The sequence below is a fragment of the Dipteris shenzhenensis genome, chromosome 22 (genome assembly GCF_047967505.1).
Source record: "Dipteris shenzhenensis isolate YYH24624 ecotype China chromosome 22, Dip_SZ_1.0, whole genome shotgun sequence".
NCBI lineage: Eukaryota > Viridiplantae > Streptophyta > Polypodiopsida > Gleicheniales > Dipteridaceae > Dipteris > Dipteris shenzhenensis.
In genome coordinates, this window is record NC_141617.1 from 20656495 (window position 1) to 20678743 (window position 22249).

At 42.1% G+C, this 22249-nt stretch overlaps 1 protein-coding gene across 1 annotated transcript; it reads left to right on the forward strand.

Moving 5' to 3' along the window:
* Positions 1 to 7990: 7990 nt before the first annotated feature.
* On the forward strand, positions 7991 to 10715 carry LOC147887852 (cytochrome P450 CYP72A616-like). The gene is made up of 5 exons (XM_087393331.1): positions 7991 to 8394; positions 8520 to 8746; positions 8871 to 9121; positions 9250 to 9625; positions 10147 to 10715. The coding sequence occupies exons 1-5, from the start codon at positions 8100 to 8102 to the stop codon at positions 10579 to 10581; spliced, it is 1584 nt and encodes a 527-aa protein (XP_087249457.1). The 5' UTR covers positions 7991 to 8099; the 3' UTR covers positions 10582 to 10715.
* The last annotated feature ends 11534 nt before the right edge of the window (positions 10716 to 22249 follow it).

Consider the following 22249-nt stretch of genomic DNA (forward strand, 5'->3'; position numbering starts at 1 on the left):
CCTCGACCAATAAGGATTGGTCCTTTCAATATTGTTTATGAGCTATTCTATGCTAAAGATTCTTCCCGTATAGTATTTCACAATACACCAATCACACCCTACCCTGCCTATGTGTGCTTTGTGGATGTATCTTCACCTGATTTTCAGTTCAAGCTTCCTCTTTCTATTGTTTGTCAATAGATAAGCCTCATTTTGCCTCTCTCTTTTCCATTTTCCAAGCATGGCAGACATTCCTGTGTTCTGTGGACGGGTTGAAGAAAATCCAAGTGAGTATCTTGTGGCCTTCAAGCACCGTTGTGTTTCTCTCAACTTTCTTACTGAAGAAAGATTACTGTTGGTTCTTCCCACATTTCTAGAGGGTTTGGCTCAATTGCGGTATGAGAAGCAGGCCAAAGATGTTTGCCAAAGTTGGCCAAGGTTGACATCAGCGATGATTGAGTATTTCGGCAAAGAAGAGGAGCCGAAGAATGTGTACATGCAGGTGGCAAAGTTGAAGCAGTCAGAAGGTGAGACAGTGCGTCGATATGTGGATCGAGCGGCCGTGCTCCTGGACCGTTTAATTGCCACGCAAGAGGACAATGCCGGATTTTGAGCTGGATTGACTCAACATGTGTTGGGCTACCTTGTAACAGGACCAAGTAATGAATTCCGCCTCAAGCTTAAATGGGAGAATCCAAAAACTATGGTGCTAGCACATGAGATTGCTCAAAAGTTTGATAAAGTTCAGTCTCACCCTGCTTCAAAGAAGATGATTGTCCCTCCGCAACCCCCTCAATTCTTGCAACAACAACCTGGGGGGTCCAACTCAGGGGCATACCCCCACCCCTCATCAGGGATGTATCCACTGCCTCCACCTCAAATGTATGGTCCTCCCTTAGATGCTTACCCTCAACAAGGAGTATATCCTCAACCTCCGCCTAAGATTTCCCTAGCCTCGCCCACGAGCCCCCCTCCTTTCTACTCCCTTGGCCCCTCTAGCTAAAGGGGCCCCTCCTACAAAAGAACTCGGAGTCAATGACCTAGCCAAGGCCCTGAATGATCTTTGGCTCGAGATGGTGGGCATCAAAAATCAAGCCAATCGCCCTCCAAGAGAACGTGCCAATGTTGTATGCTATGAGTGCCACCAGAAGGGGCATTATCACACCGAATGTCCCAATATTCCAAGGGTGAATCTTCTAAGTAAAGCAGGCTCCGAGGATTCTGATGTAGAGATCCTTGACCTCGAGAAGAGAAGTCATACCACCTCGGACCCCTCTCCAAACTGTGGACCAGGCCAGGGCCAAGAAGAAGGTCTCCTTCTCAGAGCTCTCAGATGCCAAGATGGCAGACCCACCAACAGAGAAGACTTAAAGATCTCGCAGGAGTAAGTGGTCACCTTCGGATTTCCCTATCGACTTAGGGCAAGAAGACTATTCAGTCGTTCAGGACCTTGCTCATCGTTCTTTGAGCATCACGCTTCCTTAACTAATAACATTAAGCCCTAAGATGAGACATGAGTTGCAGCAAGGGCTGTCAACAAGAAAGAGCAAGAAAAAGGGAAAGGTACGAGAGATTTCTTCTATCTCTAAAGAAGTTGAGTGACACCTGCATACAGTAGATGTCATCATAGATAATTGCCATGTCAAAAGTGTGTGTGTTGATGGGGGAGCTGCATGTAATATCATGGTACCCCGTATCATGAAGAAGTTGAATTTGAAATGCACAAGGCATTCCTCCACTCGAATCAAGGTAGCTGATGGTTGACGACTCGTCACCCTGGGAGTCATCGAGGATTTGCCCATCACTGTCAATGGATTGACCACCACCGTCAATTTCCATGTAGTGGACATTGGAGATATAGGCAAGAGTTACCCAGCCATACTCGGAAGACCGTGGTTGAGAAAGAGTGATGCAATCAGCTATTGGAAGATAGGACACATTTCCTTTGGTGCTTCAAAGGAGAAGATCCCAGTGCAACCTAGTGCCGCTGAACCAAAAAAAGAAGAGGAGCAAGATAGTGATCCTCTCTCATCCTCAGTGTCTGAGTCAATGGAAGATTCAGACAGGGGGGAGGAGTTCTCAGAGGAAGAAGTTTACATGATGGAGGTGTCTCCGACCCCGCCACCCATAGAAAAGGTAACAGCTAGTCCTCAACAGCTTGAATCTATGCTTTCCCCAGACCTCACTCCAAGTGAGAAAGATGAGTTTCTAGAAATGTTCAAAGGTTTCCTTGACCTCTTTGCAACTAGCTACCACCACCTTTGCCATGTGACTGCCATAGAACACAAGATAGAGCTAAAGCCTGATGCTAAGCCACTAGTGGCTCAGAAGTTTCAGAGATTAGGGCCCCTACAGATCGATGCTTTGCACTCAGAGTTGCAGAAGCTTGTAGAATTGTTCCGATTCACAATACTGAATGGATTTCACCAGTGGTAGTCATTCAAAGAAAAACAAGTGGCGGGTCTGCATCAACTATAAGAAACTCAATGCAGCCACCAAGAGGGATCATCATCCTTTGCCCTTTTGAGACCTCATTCTTGAGAAGGTAAGTGGTCATGAGATGTATACTTTCTGTGATGGTTACTTCGGGTTTTATCAAATTAGAATTGCTGAAGAAGATGTGCTTAAAACCACATTTGCCACACCCTGGGGGACATTTGCATTCAAAGTAATGCCATTTGGCCTCACCAATGCTCCTGCTAGCTTTCAAAGATTTATGCAGTTGGTGTTTGCTCCATATTTGGGGGATTTCTTGGAGGTGTTTTTAGATGATTTTTGTATATTCTCAGCACGTAAGGAGCATGTCATGAAGGTTAGGTTGCCCTTCCAAAGGGTCAATGATGCAAATAGCAGTCTCAACCCTGATAAATGCACCATTGGAGCCACTCAAGGGAGGTTACTGGGACATATTGTCTCATCCAAGGGCGTCAAGCCTGGACCCCGAGAAGGTAGAAGCCATCCTCAAGCTCTCCCCACCAACAACCAAATGTCAGGTACGCTCATTTGTCAATCTAGCAGGACACAATCACATATTGGGTTATTCCCTCCATGTAGGATAGGCCCATGTGGGGGAGGTGTAGATAGTCCAAGAATGCAAGTTAAATAATGGGGAAAGTAGGATGAGGTGGCAAGATTCCTTGTGCCAACCCTCCACTTGTCCTCCTAGATGTTTGAACGTATTATAAAATCGGGAAGAGACCAAGGGAGTATCATAGACTTGGGATATGGGAGTTGATATATGTGGAAAAATGTGGCCAAGCGTTATCGCACACAATTGAGAGTGTGTAACCGCCTAGCCTACATGGAAGACTCTTACACACACACCATGCATGTGGGAGGATGCTTTTATTGGGAGAGACCCCCTCACTTAGCTACAAAAGGACGGGGCTATTCCTTGATGAGACACGCTCATTCTTGTAAAGCCACCTAGCTAGTACTTTGATATTTCCCCCATCCTTCCTTTCAAATAAAGCATGACCCTCTTCCCTTGATGTATCCATCTCTACATTCCTCCACCCATGTACATACTCCTCTTTCCCCTCTCCCTCTCCCCTTATGCCATAGTCTCCCTCTTCTTTCCCTCCCCTCTTAATCCCTTTTCCCCACCCATGTTAACACTCCTCCCCTCACGTTCCCTATTCCTCTATGGCCCTCGAGCCTCGCCATACCTATCCTCTAGCCTCTTGTCTTGATTTCTTTTTCGGCTAATAGTACACGTATATATATCTTGCACCATACAAGTCCTTCCCATTTTAATAAACTAACATTTATAGGAATACATGTTCACCACCGGACTTAAGCATGCATGATTACTATGAGTGTAGTAAAAATTACTAGTCACCGGGCTTGCATGCTCAGTAGAGTACTAGAGTGCATGGTAATGAGTGATTACAACCACGTCTCTTGTGGCTACAATTCCACTGGGCTGGCAGTTAAAATTACCAGCCACTGCGCTGACCTGCTCACCCACCACTGGGGTTAAGCATGCATGATCACTATGAGTGGAGTAAAAATTACCAGTCATTAGGCTCGCATGCTTAGTAGAGTACTAGAGTGCATGGTAATGAGTGATAAGAGGTGATTAGGCTTCATGATTTACTTTTGTGGGAATTACTGCCCAGTGCTGGTGGCTCTCATCAGCCAAGTCTGTTGTGGCTACGATTACACTAGGCTGGTAGTTAAAATTACCAGCCACCACTGGGCTTAAGCATGCATGATCAATATGAGTGTAGTAAAAATTACCAGTCACCGGGCTCACATGATCAATAGAGTACTAGAGTACATGGTAATAAGTGATGAGAGCTTCATGATTTACCTTTGTGGGAATTACTGCCTGGTGGTGGAGGCTCTCATCGGTGATGTTTGTCGTGGCTAAGATTCCACTGGGCTGGTAGTTAATTACTAGCCACCACTGGAGTGGCCTGCTCACCAACCACATGGCATCTGCTTCATGATTACCAGCCTGTCTGGGGTGATGCCTAAGAGTCCACCGTGGTGGCTTGCAATTAATATGGATGGAACCCTGAGCTCCAACCCTCAGGGTGGCTGGAGCTTTATAATATATAAGATCCATGGCATTTGGCATTTTACTACATTGCTCTCATCCGTCCCTACTTTTCTACTTTTCTCCACATGCTCTACGACTTTGCTCCACACCCCTCCTCTAGCGCTTTTCCACCCCTGCTGTGCTTTGCTCCATGCTCCCTCCTACAACTCTTGTCACTCATCTGCTCCCCTGCTCGTCTGTTGCCCATCCACTCATCTTCACTATGCCTACTACCACCCCCCCTCGATGCTCTGTGATCCCAATGTTTTTTAGCCTTCTCATATAAGGTGATTGCACTAGTGGAGACTCTTCGTTGCAATAACCTGGAGTAGAAATGCTTGCACTAGTGGAGACTCTTCGTTCCCACAGTCGATTCCCCCCATATCTGCATGTCGCCACCTTAGATGACATGCTTTCACAGAGAGCCTCTTTATGGATGTGATGTATGGGTTCCCCCTAGATGTCAATGAAGCCTCAATATTTTCAGAGTAGAGTACTCTTGACTTGTTGGGGGGGGCGTAATCTGATTCCTAGCAATGTGCATGGTCTTCGGCCTCTCCATCATCTCCTCCTTTGGCTCCCTAAAAATTTTTAATGCAACAAGCCTGGCGAAAATATTGAGTTGTACAAATTCCCTCTTGCTCAAATGAGGCTCATAACGACTCAGCAAATCACTAGATGTAATCTTTTGGCCTCTAAGGCTCTCAACGATCTTTTGGCTCACTGGATGTAATGTTTTGGTCTCTATGGCTCTTAACAATTGCTGAGTTTTTATTACATTTATGTAATCTCTTTTTGTTCAATTTGAGGCTCTCAGTATGCACTGTTGTTAACTTTTATATTTGAATGGTTATGGTCACTAGCTATAATCTTTTGGCCTTTAAGGCTCTCAACAATTGCCATCCTTTGTTCAATTTTTGCTAGGCCCTAAGTTGTTAATTTTTATATAACCTATTATTGGACGTAGATGTACATTATAATCTCATTTGCTCAATTTTTACTCGATGAATTGTACTTTATATTTACTACAACAAGGACTAAAATATCAGGAAAGCAGGACTATAATATTCTTATTTTATGACCAAAATAGCGCTAAAATAGCTCCAACGACCCACCGTTGTGGTTGCATGGAGATACATCTAGAAAACTACAATTAAAATTTTTAAAAATGCAATTGACGATATGGCCCTTGAGGAGTCCCCTCTAGGGGCAAGGGCCATATTGACATGCATTATGCAATATTTAAGATGCCACTGGACAAAAATGACATATCGATATGGCCCTTGCCCTCCTAAAGGGGACCCCTCAAGGGCCATATCCTCAATTGCAGTTTGCTTGGTTGCACAAGGAAATACATGTTCTTGGTACACAAATATATAACTCTAAGAACCAGTGTAGTGGCTGTCATAGATCTCCTTCTATTTGCCAGCACGCTGGTCATCATAGACCTCCTCCTGTAATACATAAAAGTAGGTAATGGAGCTATAACTCCAAGAACCAACACGGTGGTCTCTCCAAGACAACCTTGAATTTTGGGTGATGTGACAGGTCATCAGGCCAGAGACTACGTCGAGGCGATGCTCAGAATGATAGATTGCACCCCATTATTATGCCAAAATGAGCACGATGGTCTCTCCAAGCCAACCTATGATTTTCATGGGCAAAGCTGTGGCAAAAAGCTACACGATGACAGGTGGTCAGCTAGAGACTGCACTGCGATAATGTTCACAATGATAGATTGCATCTCATTATTATGCCAAGGACCAACGCGGTGGTCTCTCCAAGCCAACCTTCAATTCTAGTGATCTACATGGGTGCGGTGCCCAGTGACAGGTGGCAAAGCTGCAACAAAAGGCTGCACGATGATAAGTGGTTAGGTGGCTCAAGCCAGAGAATGCACTGCGTGAAGCAGTGAAGAGATACACGATGTAGTGTAGACTTGTCGTGTGTCGAGCTATGCGGTGTTCAGAATAAATAGATTGCGTCTCACTATTACGCCAGTACGCCATCATGACCTCGGGAAATTTTTCAGAGAGAGCATGGGCCCATGCAAAATTCAAATATTCACCTGGGAGCACATCGTGTCGCGGCCCCAAAATGGCCCTAAAAATAGTTCCGCGATTGTCCCAAGCAAATGTTGACCCTTGCATAAATTTGTGCCCTTTTTTAGAATGTTTGTTTTTGGAGATGGACCTTTGAGAAAATAAACTACTTTTACAAATTGGCCAATAATCCTAGGATTTTGAACAAAATCTTTCTTTGGGAAGCCATGCAATGTTCTCACTTCAACTGCAATAGTGTTGAAGGACTGAGCATTACATTCCATCACACCCCTTTAATGTAATGTCCTTTCTCTTAGTCAAACCAAGATCTTGTTGGTGTTTCTCAAAAAGCTCTTTCCCAAGTGGTTTAGTAAAGATATCCTCAACATTCTCTTTGCTGTCATACTCTTTCAGTGTAATGTTATCACCAAGTAACATTCTTTCCCTGATGAAGTGCTCTGATACCATGAACAAATATGGAGATGAGGAGAGAGCACACCACAAATGACTATATGTATACTAGATTTAAAGTTGAAATAATGAATATACACAAACCCCTTTAGGGTTAGGGTTAAGGTTTCCAACCCTTATGCTTTTTAGCACTCTATGTGTTAGTGCTATGCACAATATCAAACACATGATGTTAAGATGATCCCTCAACATGCATGACAATATATTTCCAAGGCAATTATTGTTGGGAAGTTATTGCACGATGAATATACATATTGCATGTTGACTTGTTAATAAAAAAATCACTTATTCAAGACTCAAAATTCATGTTTTTTAATTTAAATGGTTGGAAGTGGACTAGTTTCATTTAAAATATGTTTGCACAAAGGCCCTTATCCTTCTTCTTTCTTTCACTTTGGATATCGCCATGAATGTAATGTAGAGTTCATACACCAGTACCATAGGTAATAATTTTCATCCCTACAAATAGAGAGAGGGGTCATGTGTCACTTATTTTAGCTAATAGGTTTTATCTAAGGTTGAGTTGTGCGTTGGATGTAGGGGTGTGAGAGGACATTCTTGGCATCTTGGAAAAATTGCCCAACTAGGAATCATTCCTCCACTCGAAAATTTGGGGGAGGTATCGAGATAATTGTGACGAAGGCATTTATCCTAATCAATAGCCCGGAGATATCATCCAACCATTGATCATGTCAATGGGAAAGTGCATAAGGGGGGCTTAATTTAAAATTCCATGTATTCAATCGCTCAAAGCCATTTCACATGAGGGTGTTGAACTTGCACAACACTTGAGAGTTCTAACCAGGAGCCCAAGATGGAGCTATAGCGAGAGATTGGAGAGAGTCGGATGATCTCCCACAACCCTCGTGCCCAGTGGTCTTGCGTTCGTCATCAGTCCATCCCCACGGGGCTTCGTCATCACTCGATCCCCACGAGGCCTTGATTTCTCCTCCAAAGTTTACGTCGCCTGGCGAAATCTGCGAGGGTCTTCGATTCCGTGCTTCCCTACTAATTGACACAGCCACAAGTTTCCGTGCACTTAACATCCTAGCTTCCCAACAATGGAGATCCCCATTCTTCCCCTGCACCCTGCTTGGATCTTATCCATCTTTTCCGTCGCTCTTGCCTCTTACACCCTTTGGCAGCTGTTTGTGTCGCTATGGTTGAAGCCCCTTCGCATGAAGCGGGCTTTCGAAGCTCAAGGATTGAAGGGTATGCCGTACCGTGTCTTTTACGGCAACCTCCCTGATCTCCTCGCTTTGAGCCACAAAGCTCGCAGTTCTCCCATGCCCCACCTCTCCCACGACCTTGTGCCCCGAATTCTCCCAGAGTACGTTTTATGGTCTCAGAAACTAGGTGAGTAAACTTATCAGATCACATGTTTACAAGGGATGCATCGATTTATCAGATGTTTGCAAGCACTCCAATCTGATCTTTGAAACTGTAGTACGTTGCTGAAATAGCATGATGCATTTGTCTAGGGAAGCCGTATTTCTTTTGGTATGGCCCCAAAGCCAGAATTTTTGCTACCGAACCTGAGCAGGGCCGGGAGATTTTGTCCAACAAGTTTGGGCATTACCAAAAATCATTAATGTCAGTACCGAATATCGAGTTCTTGTTTGGCAAGGGGCTTGTGATTGTTGAGGGAGAAAAATGGGCTCAACATCGGCGAATAGTCAGCCCGGCCTTTTTTACTGAGAAGTTGAAGGTGCAGGCAGCAGAACCCCTATCGTTTAACTCTCCTACTAGCTAGTGATCTTCGTTCTTCCTCAGGTATGTTGTGGCTGCGGCTTACATTTTACTGCGGTGTCTAATTATGTTTTTTTTGGCAGGCTATGACTCCAACAGTGGCAGAATGCACTGCCTCCATCTTGGGCAAGTGGGGAGCTCAGATCGACGAGGAAGACTCAGGACGCATGGAAATTGACGTTCACAAAGAGTTCAGACTTCTGACCGCGGACATCATTGCCCATACGGCCTTTGGAAGCAGCTACGCAAATGGCAAGCGAGTGTTTGAGATACTGCATGAGCAGCAGATCATTTTCCAGAAGAGGTCCCGGAAAAAATATATACCAGGAACGAGGTAGAATTTTTTCCCGAGAGGTTCTGCGTGTAGAAATTATATGCAGGAAAGAGTTAGATCACTAATTCAAGTTTCCGCCTGCAAGTAGCCTTCTTTCTTAGGCACCTAATTTTTGTGTATTGCAACAGATTCTTGCCCACTCCTTCAAATCGCTACAGTAGGAAGCTAGATACTGAACTCCAGAAATTACTTCGACAAATGATATACGATCGCTTGGAGCCAGCAAAGGGTGGGCACGAAAACGATCTGCTTGGATTGATGATGGCCGCCAATCAAAAGGAGTTGTCAGGCAATGAAAAGAATTTGAGCATGGAGATCGGGGAGATCGTGGACGAGTGCAAGACGTTCTATCTGGCAGGCCACGAGACGACATCGGCACTCTTAACATGGGCATTCATGTTACTGGGGAAGTACACAGAATGGCAGGATCGGGCTAGAGAGGAGGTTGTGAGGGTGTGTGGGAAAGAAGCACCGACTGCCGATTCGCTCAACAATTTGAAAGTTGTAAGTATGATGCGAAGGGATGAGGTTTTGTATCGCTCTCCATGAGCTTTAGCAGCGAGTTTAACTACAAATGCGCTGTAGAGTGAAAGCTTCTACCGTGGACATGCCCAACAGTTTGTAGACTAGTGCAGATTCGTGACGTCTGTACCTTTGTTGATATTGCGAGATACTGCTCGATATTACGCTCTTGAGCTCATGCACTTCAAAGGCTGATCATACTAGCTGCATGACAAAGCTGATCATGCGAACCCAGGAAAGAATTCTCTACGTTTGCTCTTGCTATTGCAAGATTGATTGTCCGTACTCGATATTGCGTTCTTGAGCTCATGTAGCCCGAAGGGTCATCATGTGTGAGAGTGTAGATTCGTGACGTCTCTAGCTTTGTTCCTCTTGCAGGATTGATTGTGCCAGAACTCGGTATTGTGTTCTTGAGCTCATGGAGTCCTAAAGTTGATCATGCGAGACGTTGCAGGAGAGAGGAGGCAGCTGGATTAATGAGGTTCTGTTTTGGGGTGGTGCAGGTGGGGATGGTGTTGAACGAGGTTTTAAGGTTGTATCCACCAGTAGTGGCGATGTTCAGGGAGGCAACAAAGAAGATGAAGATGGGAAAGGAGCTAGTGATCCCGGAGGGGACAGGGGTGGTGGTGCCGGTGTTGGTGTTTCACCATGACGCCAAGTATTGGGGGCCTGATGCTCTTGAGTTCAACCCACAGCGCTTCGCAGAGGGCATGGCCAAGGCGTCGACCAACCCTTGGGTGTTCATGCCATTCGGTTTGGGTCCTCGCAATTGTGTCGGGCAGAGCTTTGCGATGCTGGAGGCGAAGGTGGTGTTGTCGCTCATCCTCCAACACTTCACCTTCCACCTCTCCCCTTTCTACACTCATGCTCCCACTACGTTCATCACCTTGTATCCTGAACATGGCATGCAAATCATCTTCGAAAGACTCCCTCGCTGACTCTTTCTCTTGCCCAACCCACAAATCCTACCAGTCAAACTCCCCCGAGTGCCTCATTTTGAAAATGAGCCTTCATTGCTTTCTCATAGATTTCCATTTTTAAAAAAAAACAGCATATAAACGTATACTATGTATAAAAATGAAAGAGTTTCTAGATTTCTCATTTTTTATTTGACATCTAGAATTTGCAAGCATTGCTTATTAACAAAGAAACACCCAATAATGACGATGAAATTCATGTGACATGATAAGTATCCCAATGACAATGAAATCTACCTCAAATTTAGGTACTAGCTTTCCCTCTCTCTCTCTCTCTCTCTCTCTCTCTCTCTCTCTCTCAAGTCAACATATCACTTGTAAACTACTTAACATGAAAACACCATAAAATAAGATGCATTTCCTTTTTTTGTAAATAAGAGAGTATGCACATTGCCACTATGATTGAAGCATGTATGGTCAAGATGGAGTTAATAAAGACTATTAAGACATACAAACTTTCGACACCAATATAAAAGTCTTGCTTCGTAACAAAACTAACATGAAAAAATCATCCTTGCTATTTGTATATTAGACTTAGTTGAAAATAATGAATTTATACAAACCCTTTTAGGGTTAGGGTTAAGGTTTTCAATCCTTGTGCTTTTTAGCACTCTATGTATTAGTACTATGCACAATATCAAACACATGATGTTGAGATGATTCCTCAACATGCATGATAATCTATTTCCTAGGTAATTATTGTAGGGAAGTTATTGCACGATCAATCTACATATTGTATGTTCACTTGTCGATTAAAGAATAACTTATTCAAAGACTTAAAATTCATGTTTTTGATTTAAATGGTTGGAAGTGGACTAGTTTCATTAAAAATATGTTTGCACAAAATCCCTTGTCCTTCTTCTTTCTTTCACTTTGGATATTGCCATGAATGTAATGTAGAGGTTATACACTAGTAGCATAGTTAATAATTCTTATTCCTACAAAGAGAGAAAAGACTAGTTAAATTCTTTATTAACCACTCTATAATTATTTCCTTGTACAATAAATCTAAGATTTATATTAGAATGCACTATAGCAAGAACAATGGTATTTTATAGAGGCATTATACAAGTATACGTGAGTAATCTTATAGCAGATATTCTCGTATGAGGTCAACTCTCTAAGTATCTCTAATGAGCCAGGTATAAGCTACTATCTAATTTTAATTTAAATAATTTACCCATATGTAAATGTATCAACTAGTATAGAACAAGCTAAAATCAAATAATATAATTATTAAATGATGATTTAACATAGATAATAAGAGATTATTAATGGTTGGTTGCTTGATTAGATGTCTTATTTCTTCAATGTCAAGACAATAATTTAATTTTATATTCAATTCAATAATATTAATTCAACAACACTATGTAGTCTTTGACAGTGACTCACATGTCTTGGGGATCTCGAGGAATGCCATCGAAGCCTCTACTCTTGAAGAACTCCTTATGCAAGTGATTCCACGAGGAAAAGGAAAGAGGGGAGAGGTCAGCCGCCTCCTATCAACCTCTTCCTCATCCCAACCTCTTTCTCTTTGCTTGCTTCCATTCCTTCTGCAATGGTGAAGCACTCCCCTTCCCCTTGCCAAAGCTATCAATTCAATCTTGTGTGGATCCCACTTTGAAGGATGATAATGATGTTGGGCTCCCTCAACAGGCAAGGAAAATGTCTTAGGTCACAATGCAACCATCTACAATAGGTCCATTCAAGGTTCCTAGAAGGGATAGAGTAAAGAAAGAGAAGCATTGGAAGGGTCGCATCATTGGGTTTCATAATACAAAAAAAGGACTTAAGGTGAAGGTTCAGCACGTGTACATGGCTCCAGACATGAACTTGGACCCTGTAAATTGTATCTCTATTTTACATTGTCATTTTTTTCTTTATGTCACTTCATTTGTGCATTCTAATGATTGTATGTCTGTGTGTTTTTTGAGAGAGGGTCTATTGTGGTGAGAGTAGAGGGGGAGAGAGAGAGAGAGAGAGAGAGAGAGAGAGAGAGAGAGAGGTAGGTAGAGAGTGAGATAGACAAATTGATTGGCCCATTGACAACTTTCTTTGCTTCATATGTAGATATCTTTCTTTCTACCAAAGCTGAAACCTAGCCTCTAGATAGTCTCACAGGAACATTTCAAGCTTTCCATTCAAACATCAGGGAGTTAATGTTCTCTGATTGGAATTCTGCCTCCTTAACAAAGTCTAGTAATTTTCTCTATAATTTATGTTACCAACTTCGAAGAGAAGGTGCATATTGAAGCCTCCATCCTATTCTTCTCCCTAACTTTGATAGTCGAAGATTGCCTCTTTCTGATCCATTCTCTATAGATGCATTTAGAATAGAGGTGAGATCATATATTCAATCATCAATGAAGTTTAATTTTGGCTCAAAATTGTGAGTGTTAGTTGGTTCATGCCATTTATTATATTTATTTATTTTTTCAAATCAGTCTTCATCCACAAAACAAAGACCATGTGGGTATGCAAAGACCTAGCAAAGGAATTTCTTGATAATCTTCTATACCCAATGTAGGATGTTAGAGAGGGTTTGCAGAAGGGAGACCATTTTTTATGTATACTTACTAAAGAAACTATAGTAATAAGATATCAAGTAGTGTAGAGTATTTGCTACATGAGATATGCTTATAAACGTTGGAAAATTAATCATGGCACATGGATACCTATGGATTGTGATGTAGTGAACGCCACAGAGGTAGAGATACATATGTCCAATGGGGAAATCCAATATCTTGAGGTCATAGATAGTTGGAGCTTGAAGCACATTCATGAATACATCGCTGTCACCTTTGATGATAGTGATTTTTTCTTTATACTAAATGGGAAGATAGTGTTTTTGAATAAAAGTAATAGTTTTTGTCAAGTGTGATGTTTGTCAAGTGTGATGTCATTTGTACTAACACAAGAAAATTAGTAGTTTTTAGTTCACAATTTATGGATTCTATGCTATGAGGCCACATTATCTTTATGAATCTTTAAAACGTTTATTGTGCTAAATTATCCTCATGATTTATAGGGGATTTATAGTATCTAATCATGATGATGGATTTGAACTATATCTATGAAAAAATAAGACTATATTACACTATCTAATATTTTATAACCTAAATTGTAGTATACATTTAAGGGTCTTTAAAGAGTCTGAAGTCAACTATTTAAAGGGCCATAGGTATGAACATAGCCCTTATTGTGGTCACCTCCTAGACACAACCTCTCCCTACTCTTATCATCTTCTACAAACCTACAATGGCCACACCCCATGATGCATACCATGACTTCGTTGCTTCTACTCGTTATTCGAGTAGAGAGGCAGAGTTGTATGAGATTTTTTATTGCGAGATAGATGTCATTGGCACAATCTACAAGCAAATGGATATTTTCACAAATGTGGTAGATTATATTAGAGAGAAAATTAAGCCTTACATGATTTGGCTAGACATAGATAGAGTAGAATGGGTTCCCGTCAATATCCTCATTAAATGTCTCTAGGATGATAGTTTTTTTAGGCATAGGTTGCAAAGAATTTTTTAATCCCTTAGTCCAAAATTTTTTAGAAGAATTTCAAAAGATAAAGAGTTATATCTGCAAGCGGGTCTTGTAGGAACCCGTTTTGTATCCTTAGAAATAGCCTATTGTGTAATTCTTCTGGAAAAGGAAGACACAGATGCACCTCCATTCATCAAGGTGGAGCCATCTCTTCTTTTAGAATTAGAACAAGAGATGTTGAAGTTGAAGAGACTCTCAATGTTGTTGCAGAACTCACCCTTGCTTTAGAGTGGTCTAGTGCAATATTGGACAAGGTAAAGCACACATCAGAAGTGGAGCGTATTACAGAGGTGGCTATGCTACCCAAAGAAGCAGGTGAAACATCATCCTCGGGACAATGAGAAGATGAAAAAGAGGAGGAAGGTATGATGGATGAGGTTTTGATGCAAACCCTTCCATATGTTTTGATTGAAAATAGAGAATATTTGTTTTTGATTGACCTCCAATACATCAAAAAGTTAAGCAAAGATGTACTAGGGGCACTCTGCAGCTTGGGAGAGTAGTACTGACTTAGGCTACCTAGAAGAGGGGTTGGATAGGTGCACAGATTTAGCACTTGCAAACACTTTGGAGCATCCGATATTGACTATGTGGGAGGAAATGCAGGACTTTACTAATGCATAGGTTTTTTACAGAGATGGAGTTTTGTGAGGTCCAAGATAGATTGGAGGTGGGGAGGGAGAAAAAATGCCAGAGAGTTGAGACCCCTATGGGAGCCCTACGATGGCCTCATCATCGGCACCATCTCTAATAATTTATGAGATCAAAAGCTATATTAATATTTCTCAACTGGGATATAATGAAAAAGATGCTTTCCACGAGGTAAGTTCATGATATTTTGTCAATATGAATGATTTTATGTTCTTAGTTTGAGATTAAAAATCATTACTTGTGTTATCAAAACTTTCAGGATGTCATTGAAGTTGATACTTTTGCGACACGACGTGGAGGTCGCGATGACAACATCAGCATGGATTCAGCACTAGGACACTACATGGGAATATACCATCACCATAGCCTAGTGTTCTTCCATCCTTCATTCTCTCCTTATGGGAAGGAGGAGATGATAAAGTGTAGGGCACTTTCAAAGCTAGTCTCCATTAATGTGCCTTTACCCCATCTGCGAAAAAGTGTATTTTGGTGACTACCAAATCCTGAGGGGGGATTTGGCACTTACTTTCCACTTTTGGAGAGAGACTAGCAAGAAGACTTATTGCAATTGCTGCTTTCGGTGTTTCAACAGGTGTTTACAATGGCACATAGCTTGTAGAAACATTCACAGAACCCACTGGCGAAGAGAAACAATATTAGCTCAAGCAAAGCAAGAATCTTTTGTAAAAGTGCATCAGTTGGTATATACAAAAAATATTATATACTTTTCTTTCTCCCCTGATGTTGGGTATATTGCAATATCATTGAATGCGATTATGTCAAATTTGTGTTCTCATTGTAAACAATTTTTGTGCTTCCCCCATCTAGCCCAAAATTATGCACATGTCCTCTTTTGGGGCCTTTTTTTTTTTTTTCAAATGGGGAAGCATCCCCCATGGTATACTAGGTAGTAACACACCATATTAACTCTAGGTTGTTTATAATAAAATGACTTGTTACCATACAACTATAAGGTATCATACCTTAGAGGTTACAAAATAATAGAAAGGCGAAAGTGACAAAGATCGGGGAAGAAAACTATTAATTCAAAACACCACCAATTTATTCGTTCACAAAGTTAGGCACAACATCATGAATCATCTCCATTAGGAATTGCAGAGCATTCGACAAATCATTCCAACAAATTTTTTTTTCAATAAATGCCCCAGAAGAGGCCATGTGCACGTAGATGCAAATTTGGGCTAGACGAGGGCACCTTTCTAGTCTAAATTTGTGCTTGCATGCACATGCCCATTTCTAGGTCATTTTGTTAAATGTTTTTTTAGGGAAGCATTCCCCCATGGTGTATTAGGTAGTAATACACCATGGGGGATGCTTCCCCCAGTTTGTTTTTTCAAAAAATGCTCCCGAAGGGGGTTTGTGCATGTAGATGCAAAATTTGGTTAGATGGGGATTTTTTTTGTTGGGGCGAAGAATTCCCCATGGTTTATAAGCCCTAAATAATTGAAAGCATGAATATTTTGATGCAAAATTTCATGCCCTTGATTGGGCCTTTTTCTTAAATTTTTCTTTTAATGTTCAAGTCCTAGTTTCATTAAGAACATACTAATTTGCCTAGAAATATTCTTAACAAATTTAAAAAAATTAGAGATAAGAATAAATTATTGCACAAACACTCTGTATAGTTCCAAAACTTTAAAAATAATTACAGTGTTCAAAGGAATTATATTACTAGAAAATATTTACAACCACACAAAATTGCTTCTTACAACCAAAATTGGTGTCCCTAGTCAACACAACAACAAAAAATCACTAAATGATACACCAAACTATCTATGGCCCGGAGTAGTGGGTCACCTTTGATCTTCCTTGCGAGCTGCATGTATTTTGTCATAATCGTAACCCTCTTCGCATGGATTGCGCACAAGTTCATGTCCTCAAGAAGGGATACCAAAGCCATTTCTGTTGCCTCTTGTAAGGTGGCTAGTCCGATTGATTAAATACGATAATCATTTTTAGAGGATAGCAGAATCTCTTTGACCAATCGAGCAAACGATATCTCTTGATTTCTCACCAACCTATGCTAAGGACTAACAAAGATCAAATTTGAAAATTCAAATATTGATATTTATAAAGAAACCCTATTATTCCTTGAAAATAAGGTCTTTGCATGCCCTAAGTAAACAGGTCATGCTACTCAACCTCTCCAACCATGACACACTTGATGGATTGGCATGTGCTCATGATGTGGGAATAATTTCACCCCTTAACCACCATAGGCACAACAAATCTCTCTCTCTCTCTCTCTCTCTCTCTCTCTCTCTCTCTCTCTCTACCCTTTCCCTCTCTATTAAAATCTTTTGGAGGTGATTGATTTTTGCCTCTTTGTTGGTCATTTGATTTTGAATCGGCCCTTCAACAAGTTTAAAAAATTCACTCCTTAACCCTAGGCATATCTCTCTCTCTCTCTAGGGGGGAGGGATCTCCTATATTTTAGTGTCCATGTGCGTTTGCATGTGAGGAAGACCTTCAAGGGAGATAGAGCACACATGGGTGTGTGATGGAGAGATAAATATCATATTTGTTATAAGAGACAAAAGTGTTGTTTGTGTGTGTGTGTGGGAGAGAGAGAGAGAGAGAGAGAGAGAGGCTTGTGTGTGTGTGTGTGTGTGTGGAAGACAAGACAACAACCCCTTTTGCATAGTGAAAAGACAAAAGAGTCAAGGTAACGAGAGCTTCTGATTGGAACGAAACATCCCATGAAAATTTTTGAAAGGAAATCAAGACACAAGTTAGAGAAAGGAGTCAAGAAGCCAAAAAAGGCCTTAATGACTTAAGTGTACTATGTGCAACCATCCCGAGTTACAAGGGAAAGGACATGTGTGTGGAAGACAAGACAACAACCCCTTTTGCATAGTGAAAACGCAAAAGAGTCAAGGTAGAGGATAGAAAGAGAAGATTATCGAATCAAGGAAAAGTTTGAGTATGTAGGTAAAGCACCGATGAAATTGCATAAAAAGTATATAAGATATTTGATAAGAAATGACAATATGTTTTTGCAAAAAACATTTTTCCAAAAAAAATTAGAGCTTGGTGGTCCTGACAAGCATCTCTTTTATTAAAGAGGAGAGTTTGCATACCTACCACCATCCAACAAGAAAACATGGTAAGAACCAACTTAACTTTAATTGGGAAGACAGGTGTCATAAACACCCCTCCCTTGTTATCAGGATCACAATAAAATAGTGGCTTTAACATAGACTTACACAACTCGATATAGACTAAAGGTGTTAAGAAAGGAGCCTAGAGAGAATTTGAAGAAAAGGAAAAAGGACTTTAAAAGTTAGTTTTGAAAAATTAATAAAAATAATTGGGGGAAAATCAAGTGAAACTAGGGAAAATTATGGGGAAGGAAGAGGAAAAAATAGGGAAGAAAATCTGAGAAAATTGGTTAAAGATGTGGGGGGGGAGAGAGAGAGAGATCTAGAGCTTTAAGAAAGAAATTGAAAAAAAAAAAGGAGGAATCATGAAAAATTAGGAAGTGTTTGTGTGATAGAAGGAAAAAATTAAGTGGATGCAAAAGGAAAAAGAGAATAGTAAGTGTGTGTGTGTGTGTGTGTGTGTTTGCGCACGCGTGCGTACATGCGTGCGTGCACACGGATGTGTGAATGAGGGAGATAGTCAAAGGAAATGATAGAGAGAGAGAGAGAAAGAGAGAGAGAGAGAGAGAGAGAGAGAGAGAGAGAGAGAGAGAGAGAGAGAGAGAGTTTATTAAAGTCTTCGGAAGACCAATGGGTCTATGAGACTATGAAAATCCTAGTACAAATGAGCTGTGGTGGTGGAGCTACTAATTGAGCATCCACACCAATGCAAAATGCAGAAAATGCAGAATGGTAGTACTAAGTACTAAGTACAACATAGTCATGTCAGTGGTCAACTATATATCAATCTCATCATCATCACCATCATAGGACATCAGGGTAGATGAGGCAATGGAGGCATGAAATCGGCGATAGAGTGCTGTCAGCCACTCACAAGTAAGGCCCTTGCATGTGTCCTCGTCATAGGTCTATGCCTAACAAGGGCTACAATAACCCCTTTCAGTGGGCTCTAACTCTAAACAAGGAGGGGATATCCCCAAGTATAATCTGCATGCCAACCCTCTGTCTGAGCTGTCAAGTCACTGGCTCTAGTTCTCGATCATTTTGAGGCCTTGTCTCGTGGAGTCCCATGTCATCTGGCCTTGTCTCGTGGGGTCCCATGTGATCTGGTTGAAAAAACTCCATGATAGTGCTTTGATAGGGATCATCCAAGGAAGAATTCTTCTCCTGTCTCTGTGCTTGAAGTACCCTCTCACAGTGTCTAAGTACCTCATGAATGAAGCCTGCCAAACACCTTTGGTTTGGGCAAGAGAGTAATCGGGCCAAAACCCCATAGCTATCTTTGAGGAGGCAGTAGAAACGCCCTTGGATCTCATAGTAACTCCTCTGTCTCAACCTCCTGCATATCACATAATGTACATATGCGCCTCTCCCTGGGTATACTCTCTACTTTGCTGCTCTCTATACGAAGTCTATGTGAAGAGACCCAAAACTGCCCAGGAGAGATCCTCAGTGAGTGGGGTAAGTAGATCTAAGTGTATCCTGGCAGGTCAATGAAACCCTCCTCTATGATATGTAAGCAGTGATTTCTATAGAAACTAAGCTTCACTGGGAGTTCACTCAATCTCAACCAGGCCCAAATTGTGTGTAGCTATAAGAGATCCTCATGGATAACTTAGTTGACCTTGTGTGATAGGAGGGGAGAAAACGAAGCATGCTATATCTGAATGGAGGGAGTCTATCCATGTCGAGCCCCAGTCACTCAAACCATCTCTCTGTGCATGCATACCAGCATCTCTAGTCCCCTCCTACTAAAAGGGCCATAGAAGAGGACAGTGCTAGCCATGGTAGCCTGGTGCGCCCAAAAGTGTAATCCCCATACTCCCTAACTCAGTACAGATACGTGATTACCTGAAAAGGAACATCTAGCTATAATGGGGATGACCCAAACTCAGCCTGAATGATTTGGTGAGGAATGGATGGCTTACCGTGAATCATCCATGATAACATGAGAACCTGTAGCCGCTCCACATGAGCCCACTATGTATTCGACAAGTCTGGCCCCCAACAGGGGCTGCCATACATCCTCGCTGGGTGGACCAAGGAGTCAAAAAGTGGTCCCTTGGTCCGTGGATCCTAAGGGTACGAGCGGAAGCACTGTCTCTCTAGTCTAGCCAATGAAGCATATCCTTTACCTAAGTGTGCCTACATCGTGGGTCTCATGGTGAAGATGGCAACCCTGAGATATGTGTAAGATGAAACTATCTCAACAGGTGACCCATCAAATGTAAACTGCTCCTGGTGCATGATGGCTCGAGATGTATTGAAGATCATCATCTTGGTTTTACCCAGGTTGATGACCTTCAAATCATGAGACTCACAAAAGGACTGTAGTGCGTCAAGGTGTCTCTGGAGCCCCTCTGCTAAAGAGGACAAAAGAGCCACATCACTTGCATAAAGCAATATCCGGATCACCATGCCCGTAAGAGAGCAACCAACCCCCCTATGTCTGCATCACTGTCTCAAGCTCTCGTCAATGTAGAGGCCAAATAGGGTAAGTGATAATGGACACCCTTGTTTGACCCCAATAGTGCTCATGATTTCATATGTCCATCCAGATCCTGCCCGGACTCTGCTTGAAACTCTTTGATAGCCCAGATGATCTCCTAGTCATAACCCAAATCCTATAGGTACCAGATGAGGCAAGCTCTCAAAATTGTGTCAAATGCCCTACGGAAATCCACAAAGCAACAGTAAACCCTCTACTTCTGTGCCCTTGCCTCCTCAATGATGCACCTGAGCGTGATAATGTGGTCCATGGTTTGATGATCACACCGGAATCCACCAGCCTGTCCTGCTGCTCTACATCCTCGGCACTCTGCAACTCTGCTTGCACTAATGCATAAATCTTGGACATGACATGTCCAATCATAATGTTCCTGTAATTCTCCAAGCTCATGGGATCCCCTGTCTTGTGAATGGGTGAGATAGTGTTAATGGTCCAAGTGCATGGAAACTCCAAACAAATAGCTTCATTAAAGAGCTTTGCTAAGATCGAGGCTAGAAGGTTAATCCCATATGCAATGAACTCAATGCATAGTCCCTCATGATCCTTCACTCAGCCATTATGAAGTTTCATTGCAGCATCCTTTACCCCCCGCTTAGGGACCCCGCTTAGGGAAGAGGGTACAGGATGTGGGGTGTGGCATATGTGAGGTTAGGGACAGACTTATTTGGGATGTCATAAAGTGTGCGTGCATAATTATACCTGACCTTAGTGTCAATGAGTGGTGAGAGGGACCGTCCCTCTAGAAATCTCCACCAAAAGTCCTTAGAGTTGTTACTAAACAAATTGTTCAGTAGTTCCTTCTCATTCCAGTGAACAAAGTCTAGTTTCTTTCTACGTACCAGTCGACGATACCGTAGTGTCTCTAGTTCACTTGAAAGACTATTTTTGGTTTTGAATCTGAGTTGACGGCATAAAGCCATACTCTCATCATTGTACCAGCTATTATAGGGTACGGTCCTAGGGGGTGGTGGGCAAGTGGAGTGGGTGGTGTGAGGGAAAGTATGAAGGGCAACCTCGTGTAGTGAGCCTGGGTGACCAGGGCAGCACGGTCCTCTAATAGGGGTATGAAATCAATATAGGTGAATAGTATGTATAGACGGCCAGAGTAAGTAGGTGAGTGGTCGCAGTTGAAGCGTATATCATGATAGGTGGAATAAGAACTCTATGGGGTAGAGGGTGTGGTGCGACAGGGAGTAGAAATGCTAAAGAAAAAGTAGGTATGATCAGCCCTTGGAGGGAGAGGTGCTACAATAAAATCAGTGATGTGAGATGTGAAGGCAGGGGATCCCATGATATAATCAACAACGCTAGAGCCTCCCCCATGTGGAAAACATGTGAAACCACCTAAGGCAGGCCATCTGTCAAGACCATTATAAATAATGAGATCATGCATCTTGCCCAGGTCTAAAAGGGCCTACCTGTAAGATGTGATCGGACCTCGTCTATCAGCCAAAACCCATATCATACTTGCATCCTCAAGGTCAATGTCTGGCAGTAGAATGGAATCATACCTAAAGTGGAGGAGTGGTACCTGAAGGGTGCATGTCCTCGAGTTGAAATCCCCAACTAGGAGGACTTCTCCACAGCAACTAGGAAAGTCAACAATGGACTGATAAAGAGCTACAAATGGAGATGTCTCATCCTCATCTCAAGTATCTCTAGCAAAGTGGGAGGTCTCAAGAGGGAAGTAGCATACTGAAACAAATAAATCCCAACTATTCAAGTGTCAAATCTGGATCCAAAGAAACCTAGAATGTGCATCTCTCAGCTCTACTGAAAGGGTCCCCAA